The sequence below is a fragment of the Pipistrellus hanaki genome (genome assembly GCF_964339955.1).
Source record: "Pipistrellus hanaki genome assembly, chromosome: 16".
NCBI lineage: Eukaryota > Metazoa > Chordata > Mammalia > Chiroptera > Vespertilionidae > Pipistrellus > Pipistrellus hanaki.
In genome coordinates this window covers 47,410,396-47,428,428 of record NC_140518.1, presented here as the reverse complement: position 1 = coordinate 47,428,428, position 18,033 = coordinate 47,410,396, and the positions used below count along the sequence as shown (strand labels likewise).

The window sequence follows — 18,033 nt, the reverse complement described above, 5'->3', positions numbered from 1 at the left end:
TGTCTCTGGCAAGAAATGGGCCCAATGCCAGCAGAATCGTTCCTGGACTGGAGTGGAGCTTCCGCTGGGGATAGCAGATACACATGCAAGTCCCCCAGCGCTGCCTGGGTTGAGAGGAAAAAAAATCCCAGACAGTGTAAGTGCCTAGGCTCTGAGCATTTCCAAGGTAAGCTGCCCTCTCCAAATAAGGCACTTACGTGTGCGGGGACACTGAGCCAGCCCTGGGAATTCGGTGTGTTCTTGTTCCCTAGCTGTTTCTCGTTCCTCCCCTAATGTCATCTCATCACCTCAAGTACTGCAAGCTTCACCTTTTCAGTTGGTGGCAGGACCCATGTGGTCAGAGTGTGGGGAAGGTACCCCCTTTCCTGAGGGTCTCTGAGAGCCTGGGCGCCTGGGGTCCAGTCTTCTCACGCAGCCCCTCGGGAGCCCTGGCAGAAGCCAGCTGGGATGATTTCTTCCTTCTGCCACTTGCTTTCCAGAGCATCACATTGAGGCCACTGGTTTCTGGGAGCTGTGAACTTTCTCCAGGGGCCAGCCCCTATAGGCAGTCCCCTGGGGTGATGTGGGGCCTGCCAGAGGAGAGTTTTTCCTCCACAGTCTGATGCTGAAGTATTCTAGTGACCCAAATGGGACCGTGGGGAAAGCCTAAGCCAATAGGGCCTCGTAGGGATAAGGATCCAGCGGCCTGGCCTCTCTATGGCCCGGGATAGTTTCGGGTCAGACCAGCGGGGAGCTGGAAACATTGCTCCGCTGCACCCTGCCATCTGGCCACTGAGGCGGGAGCCCAGGAGGGTCTCAGGCAATTGGGAGTTGGGCCATAGAGTGTAGGCACCAAGGGGTTTGCTGAGAACATCCAAAGGAGAGGGGCGGAGAGAGGCCCAAGCCGGGCCCTAAAGGAGGATGAGGATTAGGCTGCAAGAAGGGCACATACCTCTCAGCCAGGGCTCAGGGCAAGAGGAGGGACAGGCTTGCCCTGACCAGAGCCTTTGAAGCTTGTGGCCCAATAGGCATGGGCCCAGGAACTGCTCCTTACTCGGGCCCTGTTCACTCCAAGAGGACTTTTCATGGTGCTGAGTTACCTAGAGAAGGGACAGTCATCTACTCTGGGTATGACCAGGGCAGGAAGAATGGAGATTTTCTGCCCTCACCCCAAGTCCCAGAGCTGTGAAGCCCGGGGACACGTCTCCCAGCCCGGTGTGCAGGCGGGGGCTCACTCTGTCAAGTGAAGCTTTGGGAGGCTGAGCCTTCAGCTCCCAGCCCCCAGGCTCTTGGTCTTTGCTCCTGCCTTCCGAGACCATAATGAAACTTTCCAGAAGGAACGTCCCTCTGGTCTAGCACTCCAGCCATCCAGGGCCACACATGCGCTGTGAGTTGCCACCTCTGCTTCTTAGGCATCTTGTTTTCTACTTGGGAGCCTGCTCCGATGCCCTGTCCCAACCAGAACCCTCCTCCTGCTTGCTGTCCACGCCCAGGAAGGGAGAGGAAGGCTCTGTGAAACTGCCTCCAAAGAGGAGACTTCCCGGCTGTGCAGAGACAGGCCCTGGCCGGCCTGCCTTCCTCCTGCGAGGGAAGCCTCTGAGCAGCCAGGTGCAAGCACAGACTGTTCCAGTGCTGGCGTCCTACGCACTGCAGCTGTCTTGCCATACAGACCAGCCCTGGAAAACTAGTGCTTCCACTCCTGCCTCTTTTCCTGGCAGCCAGGCCCTGGGTCAGCGTGAGCCCAGCGCCCTCAGCCACAATGGTGACAGTGCGGGGAGCAGAGGTTGGTGCTGTGCAGCCCTGGCCTGGCTTGTGCACTGTCTTAACTCTGAAGAAGAAAAGCGACTTCTCCCCGAATCCAGGCTTCCCCCTCATCTACCCTCTCCTGGAGGCAGCATGGCTTTATACCTGCTGCCCCTGCCCTCTGTCCCTGCCCACTTGGCACAGAGGCGGAGAAGGCACCGCTGCCGCTGCCCCAGGAGGGAGAGCTCCGTGTGGGCCCGAGAGCCCCAGAAGCGGGAGCTCAGAAGCGGGGCAGGGAGTGCAGCTGCCAGCGCTGCGCAAGCTGGGAGGCCAGGCCAGGAGGCGGGCCTGTAGCTGCTTATGCTGGGAAATGCATGTTCCCCCAGTTCCCGGACACTTCCCCTCATATCTCAGGCCTGGAATTTTCTCTCTCTCTCTTGGGGATTCCTGCCACTCTATCCCCTCCCCAGGGCTAGGGTCATGACCCCAAGTATCAAGGGCTGCCTGTGTGTCACAGGCACTTCACCCACAGGATGGGGCTGGGGACACAGTCGCCTGTCCCTTACCCTTTACCCTTTTTGGCAGCCTCTCCCTGCCCGGGTCTAGCACCCCTCCATAGAGGGGGTGACTCACCAAGGAGGGCCTTCTCCTCACCGCACCCAGCTTTGCCGGAGGAATCCAGCTCCACCCAAGCCCATCGGCACTTTGGAGCCGGCTGGGCTGCGGGGCATGAAGCGAGGGCAGTGTGCTGCCTGAGGGGACGGAGCCCTGCAGTCGGGTCTCCTTAGGTCAGTGGACCCCTCAGGAACTGCCAGAAACCATTCCTCTTCCGAGAAGTACCCTTCTTTTGAAGGAGTCAAAAATCTTGGGAATTTCGGCCTAGGAATTGGGTCTGCTGGTAGTTTTGACACAGTGGGAGGCCGTGTGGTCCCGGGTCTGTGGGAAAAGCCATCCTGCCTTTCTCCTTCCCGTGAGGCTTGGTACCGAGGCCTCTCGGTGGAGCCTCCAGGATGCCCATCCAAGGCACCTGCCTCTAACCTGGACCTTTCTCCCGCCCCTACAGCGCCTGGCACCTCACTCTTCCCTTACTGGCTGAGCAGGCCTCCTCTCCCTTCCCTGTGAGGGGGTGGGGTGGGGATGTTGCGGTGCCAAGCCAGAGCCCAGCACATAGTCGAAATGAGTAGCTGTGGGTGAGTGACCACTGTTGGGCTCCTGTGTCTGCACGTGCACACATCCAGCCGGTGGCAGCATCTAGACCTTCACAAGAGCCCCAAGTCAGAGAGGCGTAAAAGTAGGTTTTTAAGCATGAGGCTTGGCCACCAGGATGGAAGTGGGAGAGTGGCCATTGTACTTTATTGCCCATGTTTCAGGGGAGATAGTTAAGATCTACTTCACTTTTGATAGGGCCCAAAGCAGCTGGCACCCAGGACCATGGGCTGGGCAGGGGCTTGGCCAGGGTGTGAGCTGGCACTGTAGGGTGCCACCCTGGTTTCAGCTCCACCCGTGTCTCAGCTCCGGTTTGCAGTGTTGAGTGAAGGTTCTCTGTGTGCTCCCTGTGTCAGTCACCCCCTCCCCCAAACCCACCCCCAATTCTGGGCTCTGGGTTGTGACCTGGAAGGTCCCTGTGGGCTCTGAACGGACCCTTGTGTCAAACGCATCCTGTGCGCATGCTTCCCTACAGAGCAGTACCACTCCGACCTGGGAGCAATGGGGTGAGACTGTTCCCATCTGGGCTGTAGGTTCCCATCAAACTTGTAGGGGGGCCAGGCAGGAGGGTGTGAGCAGGTTTACGTATGCATCTAATGACTTCTTCCTTTAAACGGTATCCCAGGTTCATTTTAGCGTCCTAGGATCAAAAAAAAGAGGGTAGGTGAGGCTAAGAGCGGGCCCTGGTGTGGATGCTGTGTGAACACATGCTTTTCATTCACCTCCATGGTGTGGTCTTTCCTCACCTCGTCTCAGCTCCCCTCACTCATATCCTGAGCACCTGGAAATCTGGGAATGACAGACTCAGAACCAGTCACTTGGGGTCTGGTCTCTAATGCCTGGTCCGCTACTCTGGGCTCTGACTGGTTTTGTGGGAGGGAGAACTTGCATGTGTTTGGTGTTGAGAATATGAACGGAATCCGTAAGCCTTTGCTCCATGCATTTGCCAACCCTGGCCTGAGGCCTAGGTCACCGAGCACTCGGGAGAAAAGGCCATATCACCATCCAGAAGGAGCTTCTCTCCCAATCAAGACACCTCTCTTTTGTGAGCCTTTCCTTTAGGGAATTCTGGGCCTCTGCATTGTGTCTTTGGCCTAGGTGTCCTTTTAGCCAAATCCCCAGGCCCCCAGGCCCTCTACACTAGCTTGGCTGTGTGCTCTCTCCCCAGGAGCCAGGGCCAGCCAAGATGGCTGTCACCAGCAGCAGCAGCATCCCCAGTGCCGAGAAAGTCCCCACCACCAAGTCTACACTCTGGCAGGAAGAAATGAGGGCCAAGGACCAGCCAGAGGAGAGCAGCCTGAGTCCAGCTCAGAGTCCCAGCCAGAGCCAGGCTCCTGCTACCAGCGCCCTGAGGGAACCTGGGCTGGAGGGTGAAGATGGTAAGTGGTGGCCAGGCTGGCATAAGTGCCCGCCTGTCCTGGTGTCCTCCTCACAGTTCTGGAAGGCCTCTGTCCCTACACCGGTAGCCCTGGGGGCTCCCTCAGGAGCCTGCTCAGTTCAGCCGTGAGTCCACGCTTCAGGCTCTCTCACCTCCTAGGCTCCAGCCTTGCCTTTGCCCGTCCGGCTTGTGAGGCCTGTCTGTAAGGATGGCACGTGCTACACGCCCCGGAAGGGTGTTGAGAGAGTCAGAATGCTCTGGGAGGAGGTCTGGTCTGTTTGTGATGAGGCCTGTTTCCTGACCCTGTGGCAGCTTTATTTTCATGGCAAGTTAACCCCAGAAGTCCACTGTGTCCCTAAGAGCAGCAGCAGGGGGGGCTGTCTCCTCCTCCTCACCATCCCCATGCTGCCAGGACCGGAAGCAGGGGAGAGGGTGCTGGGGAGGAAGCCGCTGGCCTCCCCGTGGTTTCCACGCAGCACTTGGCCTGAGCAAAGCAGGGCACGGCCTCTGCCTCCTGGTCCAAGCCCTGGACGGCTCGGTGAGACGCAGGCCAGCTCTTCCTGTTGTGCTGAGTCTAGATCAGTAAAGACAAGTGGGCAGTTGGGACTGACCCAGCTCTGAGCAGTCGTTGCCTCCATTCTCACTGGGGAGCACACACCCAGTCTGTCTAAAATCCCTTCACTCCTCTGGTTTCATACAAGCCTTTTCCCTTTCCCTCCCCAAACACAAGATAAATGGCTAGTTGGTTCCTCCTGGATACTTGCTAAGAAGTAGTTGTTGGGGGACATCTTTTTGGAGGGCTGGGGGAAAGGTCCTGCTCTTCCAGTCAAGCTCCCAGGCGGGAAGGGGAGGGCCTCCCTGGCCATCTGCCAAGAGGCAGCCACGTAGGGAGAGGACAAGGCACAGCGGGAAGATGTGTCCCCACCGCCTGCCTTGGGGAGCCACGTGGGCCTTTGGAGGTGGAAGCAGAGAGGCCCCTGCTTGGATCGGTGTGGGCTTGGAGAAAACATCCTCAGAAACCAAGCGTGGCAGCAGGCTGAGTGTCTCCTACCCCTCGCTTCCAGAGGAGAGCGCCATGAGCAGCGACCGCATGGACTGTGGCCGCAAAGTCCGGGTGGAGAGTGGCTACTTTTCCCTGGAGAAGACCAAGCAGGACTTGAAGGCCGAGGAGCATCCACTGCCCCAGCCGGTCTCCCCTCCCAGCCCCAGCACCCCCAACAACAGGTACAGTGGCCCTGGACCACCCTCCCAGGAGCTTGGTCATCCCTTTCCTTCTCCAGGTTCTCAACCCTTGTGTCGAATGGTCTGCAGCAGCTCCCTCGGCTCTCTGGATGTGGCCAGCCCGCCTCCTGCTCATGTGGACTCCAGCAGCCCGGGGGGGCGGGGAGCAGAGAGACTGGGGTGCACCTTTGCCTTTAAAGCCAGCAGGCAGTATGCCGCCCTGGCCGACGTCCCTAAGGCCATCAGGATCAGCCACCGAGAAGCCTTCCAGGTGGAGAGGAGGCGGTTGGAGCGTAGGACTCGGGCCCGGAGCCCTGGCAGGGAAGAGGTGGCTCGTCTGTTTGGCTACGAGCGGAGGTAAGGAGGGAATTGGAGGGCTGAAAGCACGTGCATACACAGGCACACAGATCCCTCTGCGCCCCCACCCCCTTACACACACACACAAACACACACGTATACATCTCTCCTGCACACTCCCACATTTTCTCTTACACACGTCCTCACACATAGTCTCACACACTCACATACTGTTACGCACTCTTCTCACACAGTTTTTTACACATTTCCTCTCCCTCCCCGTGTCCTCTCCGCATACACCTGTTTCCTGAGCCTTGCTTGGGAAGCACACTCAGAGCATGTGGGGAGCCTTCCCCTCCTGACCCTGCATTCTGGTTCCAGAACTCAGCTCCTGGGGGTTAGAATGTAGGATCTCTGGGTACCCAGAGGCTTAGGCCAGGAGCCAGCTGCTCCCTATGAGTGCTGCTTAGCCTGGGACTTGAGGGCCTCTGGGAGGATCCTCATCTGCAGGCCTTAAGTGGCTGGATCTTTTCCTTCCCAGCCCAGCTCTGGTCTCTAAAGAGACAGTGGAGGCAGGGAGCCCGCAGAGGTGCAGGTGGTAGCAGGAATTCTCCTTGCCATTCCCAGGTCCAGGTGTGGAAGAGGGGCAGGGAAGGTGGCCATGCCCGGGGCATGGGGTGGCAGCATAGTTCTTCCTGCAGCACTTGCTTGATTCTGACTCTGAGGCCACACCCCTGTCTGCACCAGAGCGCCCGAGTGCCCCTCTCATATAACAGCTTCCCCCCTACTAAGGGTAAGGAAGAGCCTTGGTCTCTGTTTGCCCAACAGCAGGGTTTTCGCCCAGATCACTGTTAGGATGCTGGGCCTCTAAAACCATTTGAAAGTCTGGGGGGGGGGGGGGGATTTTTTTTCCCCGTGGAAAAAAATCCATAGTTTTCATTAGATTCCCAAAGAAGTTCACTTTCCAGAAAAGTTCCAGAAGTGTTCACAGTGTCCTCACTATTCCACTAATGCCTAAGAAGGCTCAGAGTTGAGGCATGCTGTGGCGACAGGCCAGGGTGACAATGGGCTCCCATAAGGGGCTGAACCGGCATAGGGTGCCTTCCTCTTGTGCTCCCTTCTCTTCGTATCACCTCTGCACTCTCCACATGCCCCAGGTAGAAAGAACCTGTGCACCTGTGGGTTCATCTCCAGCATAAAGAAAAGACACCCACAGTGGTTGGTCTTGAAAGAGAAGAAGACGGAATATTCCTAATTCCAAGAGACAGGGCTGGCTTCCTGTTTCATTAGTAACCCCCTGAGGGGCCTGCGCCAGCATCCCCATGTGTAGATGCAGAGAGAGGGGCTCAGAAGCAGGGTGACTCCCCTGGGAACCGCTGGAGCAGTAGACACATACCCGCTGGGTCCTGAGCTGGGAAGGCCCTGCTCCCACAGCATGATTGGGCTGTCTTGTAAGTGGTTAAGGAAATGTGTAACTGAAGGGACTGGTTAGGGGATTAGGAAGCCAGCTGCCAGGGTGGGACGGCTCCGCGCTGGCCTGCCGCAGGCTGTGAATTGGGAAGGCGATGGTGGGGCGACCACTGGTTCAGTGCACACCAGAGAATTAACATTCAGCTCACCTGCTTGGCTTTGAATTCATTCTGATCTCCAGGCCTGGGCTTGGCAGCATCTCTGGGGCTTTGCATGTTCTTTGCTACCGTGGGTTTTTACCTGGTGTTGGCACCCCTGGGACCCAACCGGCTCTGCACCCTAACACTGTAACGTCACTTTCTTACTGGCCCCGATGGCATCTGACTGGCTGCTGTCACTTCCCCAGGCCTGCTCTCTGGTCCTGTGTGGCTGACCTGTGCGTGGTTGATCCTGCCCCCAGTAGAGTAGAACCCCCACGTTGGCAGTGTCAGCCACAGCTACCCAACGTGGCAACTGAGCCAGGCCTGCCAGAAGCCAGGTTGGGGGGTGATGAGTTGGTTTCCTGAAAAGTCATGGCCCTGAAACAGTCCTCTGGGCTCTCAGCTCTGCCTGCAGACTCACTCCCAGGCCTTTAACACAGTTCTTGGATGGTGAGCTGCTGCTGAGTGAGCGTGGGGAGGACATGGCCCTCGCTGAATTGTTGGTGACTCACACAGGGCCAGCTCCATGCGGTCCTGAGAGCCCAGAGGTTGACAGAGGTGCAGCGCCCCCTTCCTGTGCTGTCAGCCAGTGCAGGGCGGAGTTTTCAAGGAGGCAACACATCTAGGGACCCAAGTTTAAAACTTCCCAGTGTGAAAAGTAAACATGGCTGACTTCACAGAGCCTATCCTTGTGGAGAGGCTGCAGACAGAGCCTCTCTCCTCGTCTCTCACGGACTCCTCCTCCTGCGACCCTGGCGGCTCTTCAGCAGGCAGTCTCATGGACTCGGCCTGGCGCTGCTCCTATGGCCTCCCTGGGGCTTCCTGGGCCTTGGCCTCCGTGGATGGGGCTCTCCTTCAGCAAGCAGTGCCTCTGAGGCCTCGAAGGGGCCTGGAATCTTATCAGACCTCATGGGGATGTCAGGCATGGGGGGAGCATCATCTGCCTGACCAGGCGAGCCTTTGCAAGAGCATCCTATGGTCCTGGAACTCCTGCCTCTGCCGTAGCTTCTTGTGCTCAGACGCATGCCCTCTCCCGCTGCTGCCCCTCAGCCTCCTGCGCTGCTGCTCCGGCAGGCTGGCCAGGGATAAGTTTTGTGTCTGGAGGAGACTCCACAGAAGCTCAGTGCACTGGGGCTCCCACTCTTCTCGTGGAAGCACAGGGAAGTGCAGAGGGTGCAGGTGCCCCATGTGCTGCCCTGGTGTTAAGCCTTCCTTGATAAAGAAATCCTAAAATACCATGCTTAATGGAAACCCTCACTGAAAAAAGCTGGTCTGGGTGAGGGACGGGTCTCAGGTTTTGAGGCTGCTTCCTCTCTTCTTCCCTAGAACTCAAGAGTCCCTTCCCTCGGCCTGCCACTTGTCCAGAATGCACACCCTCCCTGAGAGGCACCTCCGGGCACTTGCCTGGGTGTCCCTGTGGGGGGACAGGCCTCTGTCCTGTGGCCTGCCAACGTTCATTCCAGGCCCCTGGGGTGCCCCTCCCTGCCACGTCCACGGGGCAAACACTGGTGATTCTGGGAGGAAGGTGGTCTGCCCTCCTCAATGTCACCTCGGGTTTTGTTTCTTTGATTCTTTGAATAATTTTGATTTACCATTATTTGATTTAAAAAGCAGTCCTTTCTGTTTATTTATTCTCCAGCCTTATTTTCTTTCAGGTCTTGCCCCTCTCCACCTTCTCCTGCTGTGTCGCTGTATGACGTTACTCGCCCCTCCTCCGCTGCTTCGCTCCCATCTCAGCTCCGTCTCCAGCCATAGATGGCCTGATGATGCCGCCGGCCTTTCACATGAAATCAACTTGCTTTGTTTTGTTTTGATTTGTTTTTTGATTCTTTTACTGTTGGCAGAACAATGTTAATTCATGGGCCTTTTTCTTGCTAAATTTTGGACCTTTGGGATGGGGTCTGCATTATGATCTGCTAGATACTCAGTGAGGTTGGGCGTCCGTCTCCTCCACATGTGACTGCCTTCTGATCATGTCTGCTCAGGGGAGGACACTGCTGATGGGCTGTGTGGTTGCCAAGTGTGTCATCATAACAGATCATTAGGGACTTCCAGTGTTGGGGGGAGGGGGGGCTGATGCCCAACCCTGCACAGCTCCACCCTTTGCAGGGGGGAGAGGGAGCTCAGGGAGGGGTGTCAGGGCCAGGTGTACTGTGCAGGGGAGGTCCAGGGAAGGCTAGGGTGGGCCAGTGTGAGGGGGTGCCTTGAAGGAGCCTCTCTGCAACTTGAGACCAAACCTACCTTGTTCTTGGGTGGCCCTGTCTCCCCCCAGCAGCCTCCTGTCCTCTCTTGCAGGAGGTCTCAGGTCATTGAGAAATTTGAAGCCTTGGACATTGAGAAGGCAGAGCACATGGAGACCAACTTGTCAGCTGGGCACTCACCATCAAGTGACACACGCCAGGGCCGTAGTGAGAAGAGGGCATTCCCCAGGAAGCGGGTGAGCTCTGGATGGGACACATGGCCCCGCCCTCTCTGAGGCCCCACACACACCCTGACACACTTCTGCCGGGCTCCCCATTCTCTGTTCACAGTCATTTGCTTGGGTCTCTCATCTCCTTCTCCAATGAGTGACCTTCTTAAAGAAGAGCCTGCCTTCTGCTCTTCCTTTCAGAACTTGTTTATCTCACCGGAGGCCGCTCTGCGGCCATGAAGTCCCTGGTGGGACCAGAGCCTCTCTTCCTCTCTGCGGCAGCCCGGCCACGAGCCCGGACACCTCTTGTCTCTCTTTCAAGTGGCAGCCACAGCCCTCCTTTCTCCACTCCACAGGGTGGACTGCTCCCAGTCCCCCTGCGCTGTCCACCGCCTTGTGGCCTTGCCTGTCTGATCTTCATCTTCCTCCTACTCAGATTCTCTCTGGGCCCCTGAGGTGACCTGCTGCTCTGCTTGCAGCCATGTAACTCAGGGCTCTTCCTTCTGTGACCCAAGAAGCAGCGGTGGGCGGGTCCAGGACTGATGGTGACTGGTGTGTCTGGGAGACAAGGCTGCTCCACCAGCCTGGGCATCTCAGATCCCACTGCCAGAAGCAAAGCAGAAGGCGCTAGACGGAGGCTCCTGTCCTCTGCCTGCCCGCAAAAGCTGCCTCGCTTGGGAACAAGGTCCCTACAGTCCTGACCCTTCCACAGCTCTGGCAGCCGGACTCCCTGCTTCCTGCCCGAGTTGACAGTACTGACTGGCGGCTACTCTCTGCCACAGGACCTCCCCAGTGAAGCCCCCACAGCTCCTCTCCCGGACGCCTCAGCCTCCCCCCTGTCTCCACACCGAAGAGCCAAGTCACTGGACAGGAGGTCCATGGAGTCCTCACTGACGGTGAGCCCAGGCGCCCAAGCACCCAGGCCTGGAGTGCTGCTCCTGCTGCTTCTGTCCCTTGAGGTCACTGTCTGCTTCTGCCCGTACATCTGTGCTGGAGCCCCTTCCACGGGCCTCGTGTCTGTGATGGGACAGCTGCTCTGTTTCTTTTTCTTTCCTGGGCTTTGGTGACCCCCTGAGCGCTGAGGTCCCATGGAGGTAGCCACCTAGCCAAGGCAGCAGAATCCTGATTGCAAGGGATCGGGGCCAAAGCAAAGAACCCCGGTTCTTCTTATTTGGGGTGTTTGTTCCTATGACATTTTGGAGACTGAAGCCCTCTGGCTGGGATTTTCCCGCAGTGGGAGAACAGGCCCTTGCTCAGGGAATGGCAAGAGGGAGTCAAGGTGGCACCATCACTCCCTCCAGCAGTGACAGGCCGGAGGCCCTGGGGGTATCCTGAGGCTCCTCACGGCCTTTGTCCTTCGCCTCCTGAGGAGCCCAGGGCCCATGCCACCGCTTCCTCACCAGGGCGTGCAGCCACCAGCTTGACAGACATGAAACTTTGACGCAAGGACAGGAGGTTTCTTACCTGAGGAAGTTTTGTTTTTCCTTGAGTTCTGAGTTTTGCTCCAGGTTTTGGAGCAGAGACTCCCAGGACAGATGCTGTTGGTCACTGTCCTGCCACTGCACATCCCTTCTCTCTCACTCCTCCCAGGCCCCGGAGTACAGGAAGACACCAAAGTCTGCTTCTGCTCAGGATGGTGGTAGGAAAGCAGAGAGTATGGAGGGTTAGAGGAAGGTTGATCCGTGTCCCTCAGGTAGCAGCTCTACAGGGTACTAGACGTAATACAAGCTGGGGATCCCAACGGGGGTGTGGACAGCACAGGGCAGGAGGGACCAGCAGGACCAGCCCCACTGGTGGTCCTGCACCCCCTGCTTCATTGTCTGTTGTCCTAGTTTTGCTCCTTGTAAGGAAAGGGAGACTCAACTTCATCCTGGTACAGATAAGTGGCCTGAGGGTCTTGGCACGATAGCTGCTGTGTCTGGCTGAAAACCAGATGAAGCCTCTGCCCAGTGGTCTTTCCTCTCTCTCTCTCTCTCTCTGTCTTTTGTGGCTTCTGCAGAACTTATGAGTTCTCCTTCTAGCTGCCACTGCAGATCTTCCCTTCACATAATATGCTCATTGGCTCTCGGTCTGGGCCAATCTTCTGTGCCTCCCAGGAAGATGGAGCAAGGGCCTGTCTCAGCACCAGGCAGCCCGCTGTCAGGGCGGAAGGTGGGGTCTCCTTCACAGTAGCCTACCCATCCTCGCATCTTGCTCCTCACAGCTGTGTGTGCCTGTGGGCAGCAGGCAATGCCCACTGGGTCAAGGGGGGCCATGCAGGCTTATCTGGTAGGTGAAGAAACCCTTTTCCTAGTGTCTGTTAGATCTAGACAGAAATGTGTGCTCTGTCAGTCACCCTTTGCCCATGACTGAGATGCCACAGTGTTTCCTCTGAATTGTTCTTTTTTTTTCTCAGCCTGACCTGCTGAATTTCAAGAAAGGCTGGCTGACCAAGCAGTACGAGGATGGCCAGGTTCGTATGCAGAGCTGCTGTGGTTTCTGAGAGGCTGGGAGCAATTGCAGGCCGAGCTGGCCTTCCCCCTGGCTGGTCTGTGAGCACTGGCTCCGCCTTCACCTCTGGCAGACCTCCATCTCCTCCGAAAAGTGGAGTGTCCCAGCCCCATTGCTACAGTGGACAGGCTTCTGGAGAGGGGCCAGCAGGCCCGCCTGCTGACAGGGTGTGGACGGCTCTCCTGTGCCCAGCAGTGACCTTGGCCTTAGGCTGTGGGGACATCCATCCCCAACACTAGCTCCCCACTTGCTGTTCTTCCCTCAAAGTTTCCTGAGAGACCAGGCTTCCCAGGAACGGAAAGCCTCTGGTTGTAGGGTTGGCTTGTGTATGCATATAAGGCAGCCAAGGAGACAGCGCTGAAGGCAGCAAGACTGTCCAGCTCAGCCGTAGTCCTGGGAGAGCCATCTAGTACATTCTTCCCCTCAGACTTGGGCAGAGCCACTTAGCCCTGGACCTGCCAGCCCTACCTTGACCCTGGTTGGGCTAGAAGGCCAGACTCCAAGGAGGCATGAGGAGCCGCCTGCTAGGTCACACCAGGAAGCCTTGGAACCTTGCCCGCCCACGTTCTCCCCCTGCTACCCGAGTGGCTGTGCCAACACGTCTTCTCTGTCAGTCCTCTCAGCCTTGCCCGAGACTCATCTCCCTCTTTGCTCCTCTCAGAGACGGCGTGGGAATCTGGCTGGTTGGTTTGCACTGCTGGCTGCACTGGGCGCACCCCCTGGGTAACCAGCCAGTGGCTATGGCTCCCAGGTGCCTCCTTAGAAGGAAAATGCTGATCTCACAGCCACCTTTCAGCTCTAAGGGCTCAGGCCCTTAGAGTTGAGATTGAGGACTGTGAAGGCACTGTTCACTAGCCACACCTCTGGGTTACGTAGAGCCCACCCACCGCACTCCCCTCCCTACCCCGTCCCTGGGGAGCCAGGCTTCACAAGTGCCCGGAAATCCCATGTGCTTGGCTGCCTGGGCCTGAGTGAGCCCTCTGTGTGTGTGTGTGTGTCTGCGGCTGTCGCAGGCCCTGCCCTCTGCTGTACGCCTGCTCAGCGGGTTCTCTGGGACATGGCCCAGCCCCCTTGGAGCAGGACTTGCTGTGTAGTAGCTGAGTCTGCCTTTCCCTTCCATTTTAGTGGAAGAAACACTGGTTTGTCCTTGCTGATCAAAGCCTGAGATACTACCGGGATTCGGTGGCTGAAGAGGTGAGTGTCTTGGCTTTGAGCCCATTGGGGAGACGGCGGAAGGGGTTCAGGTGGCATCTGGGAGCCCAAGGCTTCTGGGCTGAGCCCCCCGCTGACTGTGGACGGTGTCCGCATTGCCTCTTGGCTTTCCCAGTCCAGACCTGTGGGAAGTCTGAGCGCAGTGCAGCTAGCTCTGGATGTGCTCACCACTGGCCCTGCCTGGCAGGCGGGGTGCGGTCTCCTGAGGCACTGCTTCAGGCACCTGGGCACTGTAGGTTTGAGCAACTTCTTTGAAAAACAAAGATGTCTTATTTTAAAGCTCAAGATGAGCAGTTTTGTTTTTTCTACAATAAGAGTTTGTGGTAAAGTGAGTCTTTTGAAGACTGAACTAAAACATCTTGTTCTTTCTCCTCTGGATGAGCATAGAACATGATAGTGGACGTGGTTAGCCCAGTCGACAGTCCTGATTCCACAGTCAAAGGACCCCCAGAGGAGCTCTTTTTCCGACAAAAATTCTTTTTTTTCTTTCTTTCTTTCTTTTTTTTTTTTTTTTTTTTTTTTTTTAGCAATTTAGCAAATGTGTTTCTAACTTTCCCCTGTAGTTCCACTCCAGGAATCCTTAGATATATTGCCACATGTAGTAAAAGGTCTATGTCCAAGGTTAGTCATTCAGTACTTTTCTAATAGCAGGAAGCTGGAAAGAACCTAAATGTCTATCATTAGGGACTGGTATTTCCATGCCCTACACCTAAAAACCTAAGTGTTTAACGGAGTGCAGTGGAAAGATAATGGTGATACAGGGCAGGTGTAGACTAGTGTGAGGGCTGGCCCCTGGTGTGCCTGATGTCAGGAGATCCGGAAGCACATGGAAGTGCCTACCCACACACTGTGTGTGTCTGCCACTTGGATAAACCAACAGTTCTCAGAGTGTGGGCTACAGACCCTGGAGACACTTTAGGGAGCTGGGATACTCAAAATTATTGTTATAAAACTAAGATGCTGTTTGCTTTTTTCATTGTATTCACATTTACACTGGTGCCAATGCAGTGGCAAGTGAAACTGTTGGTTTCTCGGTGCAGTCACAGGCTGCAGCCACAGATGGTCAGTGGTCATGCATTCCTAACTACCACACTCACACTTAAAGAAAGTTACTAATGGCCCTGGCCAGTGTGCTCACTGGTTAGAGCGCTGGTCCTCACAGCAAAGGATCATGGGTTGATTCCTAGTCAAGAGAATGTGCATGAGTTGCAGGGGTCCCTGGCCTTGGTCAGGGTTCATGCAATGTTTCTCTCTCTCTTTCCCCCCTCCACCTCCTTCTCCCTTCCACTCTCTAGAAATCAATGGAAAAAATACCCTCAGGTGAGGATTAACTAAAATAGAAAGTTACTAATTGTATTAAGTCTTAATCATTGAAGAGCCATCTTTTTAATATTCTGTGATTTGAAATGGGAAGTAAGCCTAAGACACTTCTGCTGCCACCAAAGTCTGGTGGCTGTGCCTGCCTGCTCGCCAGCCGAGCAGCCTCTCCCGCTGGGGCATCCTCCCTGCCCGGAAGGGATAACTGACAGACAAGCCGCTCCTTCACTGGGGTGGTTAGCAGACATTTTTCTAATTGAACCAAGTGAGCCTGTTCCTTTTAGGAAAACAACTGGCAGGAGTGATTGCCAGTGCTGCGAGATAAGGTTTCAAGCCGAAACTGGAACTTTGGGAAATAGATTCATCTGGAACCAGCCAGCTCTGCTTTTCTCCCATCCAAGTACTAACCAGGCCCGACCCTGCTTAGCTTCCGAGATCAGACGAGATCGGGCGCGTTCAGGGTGGTATGGCCGTAGACCAGCTCTGCTTTTCTTACAGACTCTACTGACCAAATGGGCAGTGATGCTGACACATACAGTGTTTGACCTTAGAAATGACATGTGTCAGCACTAGGAAGTGTGTGTAACTCGCTCTCTTCCAAAGGACCAGTGTGTGACGCTGTACAGACCCATTCAACGGGCAGGGCAAACTGTGGCTGTAGTGTAACCAGGTTCAGAAAGTTCCTTGATATGATTTCAGATTCCACTTTGTAGTTAACGTTTAAGAAACTACCACTTACCAAAAAGTGACCACAGTTATCTGAGGAATTAAACGTGTCTTCCCGCCCTAACCGTTTTGGCTCAGTGGATAGAGCATCAGCCTACAGACTGAGGTTCGATTCCGGACAAGGGCATGTGCCTTGGTTACGGGCACATCCTCGGTAGGGGGTGTGTGGAAGGCAGCTGATCAATGTTTCTCTCTCATTGATGTTTCTAGTTCTCTCCCTCTCCCTTCCTCTCTGTAAAAAAATCAATAAAATCTAAGAATAAATGAATGAATGAATGAATAAATAAATAAATAAATAAATAAATAAATGCGTCTTCCCTTTTCAACTCCGTTTTTTGTGTAAGGCCAGACTTCACAAAACATGTACTTCAGCCAAAACAATGCATCCATCAGACTGAATGCAGAAACAGATGAGAAAAGCCAGATATTAAAGAGATTTGTAAAAATGCAAAACAATACCACTCTTATCACTGTTTTCTTAAAGTAATATTTGTATTTTAAAATGAAATGGGCTTATATGTATTCTTAAGTGAGTAGATATGTTTAAACTTTTTTTAGTTTAGTTTCTAATATAGTAAATCTCAATAGATAGAGCTCACAAACTCTTTAATAAAGCTAACTTCCATTTCTAAGAGCATGAAGACATCCTGACAGCACGTGTGAGAACCGTCACCATGGGGCATCCTGGGCGGGGAGCAGTGGAAAGTGGTGGCATTGATGCTTCCATGGAGCCATGGAGCGTGGGGCCTGGTTTTATCCCGCAGGCGAGGTCTGTGCTCTGAGAGAAAGGCAGTACTCACAGTCCCTGTGAAAACTGGTTTGTCTAGTTTGACTGTTATTTCTAAATCCCTTAATGTTCTTCCCGTTTCTGCAGGCGGCTGACTTGGATGGGGAAATTGACTTGTCTACGTGTCATGATGTCACGGAGTATCCAGTCCAGAGGAATTACGGCTTTCAGATACATGTGAGCCCGGGGGCAGAGTTTGGAGACAGGCTTGCCTGGCTGGGAGGTTTCTTCAGAACCTGAGGCTCTAGTCCAGGGCACTTGTGGGCAGGCCTGACGCACACGCCTGGCCGCTAGGCGTTCTTCCCATCAGTGTTGGCGCCTTGTCCTGCGGCATCTGATCCCTTCCCCAATCTGTGATCTCAGCAAAAAATTAGACATTCTTCTTCTGAGACTGTTGAGAAGCTTTTTGTTGCTGAAGTTGGTTTTTTAAATCCTGGAGCTTGGGACAGTTGGGTGGATATACAAGGACTAAGAATGAAAGTTTGTTAACTATTTAAATCTCAGAACACTAGGCTTTCATTCACCTGTTCTTTAGTTTATTCTTCCAGTCATCAATCATAAATTTGAAAATTCATGAAGTACTCCTCCATCCCCCCTACCTCCCATAACCTTGTAAGGGAGTCAGACAAGCAAGTCATTGCCCTTGCCCTCAGAAATAACCTGGTTAGCCGGGACCGGTTTGGCTCAGTGGATAGAGCGTCGGCTTGCGGACTGAAAGGTCCGGGGTTCGATTCCAGTCAAGGGCATGTACCTTGGTTGCGGGCGCATCCCCAGTAGGGGACGTGCAAGAGGCAGCTGATCGATGACTCACTCTCATCGATGTTTCTAACTCTCTATCCCTCTTCCTTCCTCTCTGTAAAAAATCAATAAAATATATTTAAAAAAAAAAAGAAAAAAGAAATAACCTGGTTAGATAAGTAAGACAGTTCTCACTGACCATTCCATGGAAGTTGGTGGCTCAGGGCTACCTGGAGTTAGCCAGGCTCAAGTAAGGACGCATTCCTGCCTGCCACGATGCTCTCTGATGCCAGCGGCAGGCACGGGCGCCAGTCATCATCAGGGTCAGGAGTTGGCCAGAGCGGCTTGGCCCAGAGGAGTTGTGCCTGGGTGCGGGTTGTTCTAGCAGAAGGACACCGCTAGAGCGACTCCTACCACATCCACATCTGCTGCGAGGCGCTCAGCATAAGCGTCCATGTCCCTGGGGACATGCCCTCCTGGTGTGGCTGTGACACCCGGCGCTCCTCCCAGGAAACTCATCTGAGCTGTGTCCTGGGTTTTCGTGGATGTTTCATAACTGTTGTGATTGATTGAGTTACATCCGTGTGGCCGAGCACTGCCTCCACGCCTCCCTCAGGTCGGCTGGTTTCACACTGACGGCTGCTCTTTACGTAGCCCGCCCCGCCCTGAACAACAGGCTCCCAGGGTGCTTCCCAGGAGCCAAGGCCACTTTGTGCTCGAGCCCGTGACAGAGCAGACAGCCTGACAGCTGCGCGCCAGGCCGGCCGGGCTCTGTCCTCACAGGACCTGGAACTTGATGGGGTCTTACCCCCAGGCGGTTGGGTGTAAAAGCTCAGTTGTACATGGGACTCAGAGTGAATCAAGCATTGAGACTGGGTCATATTAGCCAGACTTAAAGGAGACTGAGGTTAGGACCCAA

The 18,033-nt window shown here is 55.1% G+C and overlaps 2 protein-coding genes across 9 annotated transcripts in view; one reads left to right on the top strand and one right to left on the bottom strand.

The window, feature by feature from the left end:
• The window catches only part of SHMT1 (serine hydroxymethyltransferase 1), a 1,020,383-nt gene that overhangs the window by 49,166 nt on the left and 953,184 nt on the right, over nucleotides 1-18,033 (bottom strand). The window lies entirely within an intron of this gene.
• The window catches only part of MPRIP (myosin phosphatase Rho interacting protein), a 180,495-nt gene that overhangs the window by 101,133 nt on the left and 61,329 nt on the right, over nucleotides 1-18,033 (top strand). For 3 of the 8 annotated variants that reach the window (XM_084861483.1, XM_084861480.1, XM_084861482.1), the window contains exons 6-13: nucleotides 4,097-4,307; nucleotides 5,371-5,530; nucleotides 5,618-5,884; nucleotides 9,730-9,871; nucleotides 10,627-10,740; nucleotides 12,240-12,296; nucleotides 13,460-13,528; nucleotides 16,464-16,553. In XM_084861483.1, coding sequence (XP_084717609.1) covers nucleotides 4,097-4,307; nucleotides 5,371-5,530; nucleotides 5,618-5,884; nucleotides 9,730-9,871; nucleotides 10,627-10,740; nucleotides 12,240-12,296; nucleotides 13,460-13,528; nucleotides 16,464-16,553 — 1,110 coding nt within the window. Of the gene's footprint in view, nucleotides 1-4,096; nucleotides 4,308-5,370; nucleotides 5,885-9,729; nucleotides 9,872-10,626; nucleotides 10,741-12,239; nucleotides 12,297-13,459; nucleotides 13,529-16,463; nucleotides 16,554-18,033 lie in introns of all 8 variants that reach the window. The other 5 variants (XM_084861484.1, XM_084861485.1, XM_084861486.1 and 2 more) reach the window with 3 other exon arrangements.